Raw genomic sequence first — 578 nt, 5'->3', positions numbered from 1 at the left:
CAAGACACAAGGAACGCTTTCCTTAGTCAGCAACGGGAGATTAACTGCCCCCAGCACTTTAAATCAGACACGTCAGGAAGACAAAGTGGAAGGATTTGCTTTTAATGGCCAGTGACAGAAACCGTCCCTGTTTGCTGGTGCAGGCCGTGTCCCACACAACGGCGATGTTTGTCCCCCGGGAGCCCCGCTGCGTGCTCCCTACCGCACATAGTTCTTGGGGAAGAGCTGGAAGAGCTTGCCCTCCTGCGTGGGCTCGAAGCCGTACTTCTCCAGGTTGTTGGGGTCGAAAGCGCCTGCCTTCACGTCCTTCTCGATGCGGGGAGCCACCACCTCGGTGAAGAGCTGCTTGGCCGTCATAGGCGGCTCGGAGCCCTCCGGGGCGCGGTACGACACGTAGGGCTTGAGCTTGAAACCCTGCAGGTCGGGGACGACGAACTCGGGCACCATCTCCCTGATGAGGAGGAACTTCCCGCTGGCCGTCAGCACCCCCAGCTTCTTGGCGCCTCGGCCCTTGTTGTAGCTGCGGGGGCCGCGCTTGCTGGTGAACGGGGACATGCGGTCGGCGCCCCGCACCAGCC

The 578-nt window shown here is 61.8% G+C and overlaps 1 protein-coding gene across 1 annotated transcript; it reads right to left on the bottom strand.

The window, feature by feature from the left end:
• Nucleotides 1–198: 198 nt before the first annotated feature.
• Nucleotides 199–573, bottom strand: MRPL41 (mitochondrial ribosomal protein L41; the record flags this gene model as incomplete). Its single annotated transcript, XM_010084024.1, has 1 exon — nt 199–573. A coding segment is annotated over one exon (375 nt), but the record flags the coding sequence as incomplete, so codon positions are not given.
• Nucleotides 574–578: the final 5 nt, after the last annotated feature.

The sequence above is a fragment of the Pterocles gutturalis genome, unplaced genomic scaffold, assembly GCF_000699245.1.
Source record: "Pterocles gutturalis isolate BGI_N339 unplaced genomic scaffold, ASM69924v1 Scaffold22705, whole genome shotgun sequence".
Taxonomy (NCBI): Eukaryota; Metazoa; Chordata; class Aves; order Pterocliformes; family Pteroclidae; genus Pterocles; species Pterocles gutturalis.
Note: the sequence above shows the minus strand (reverse complement) of the source record. Positions and strands in the feature narration are given on the sequence as shown.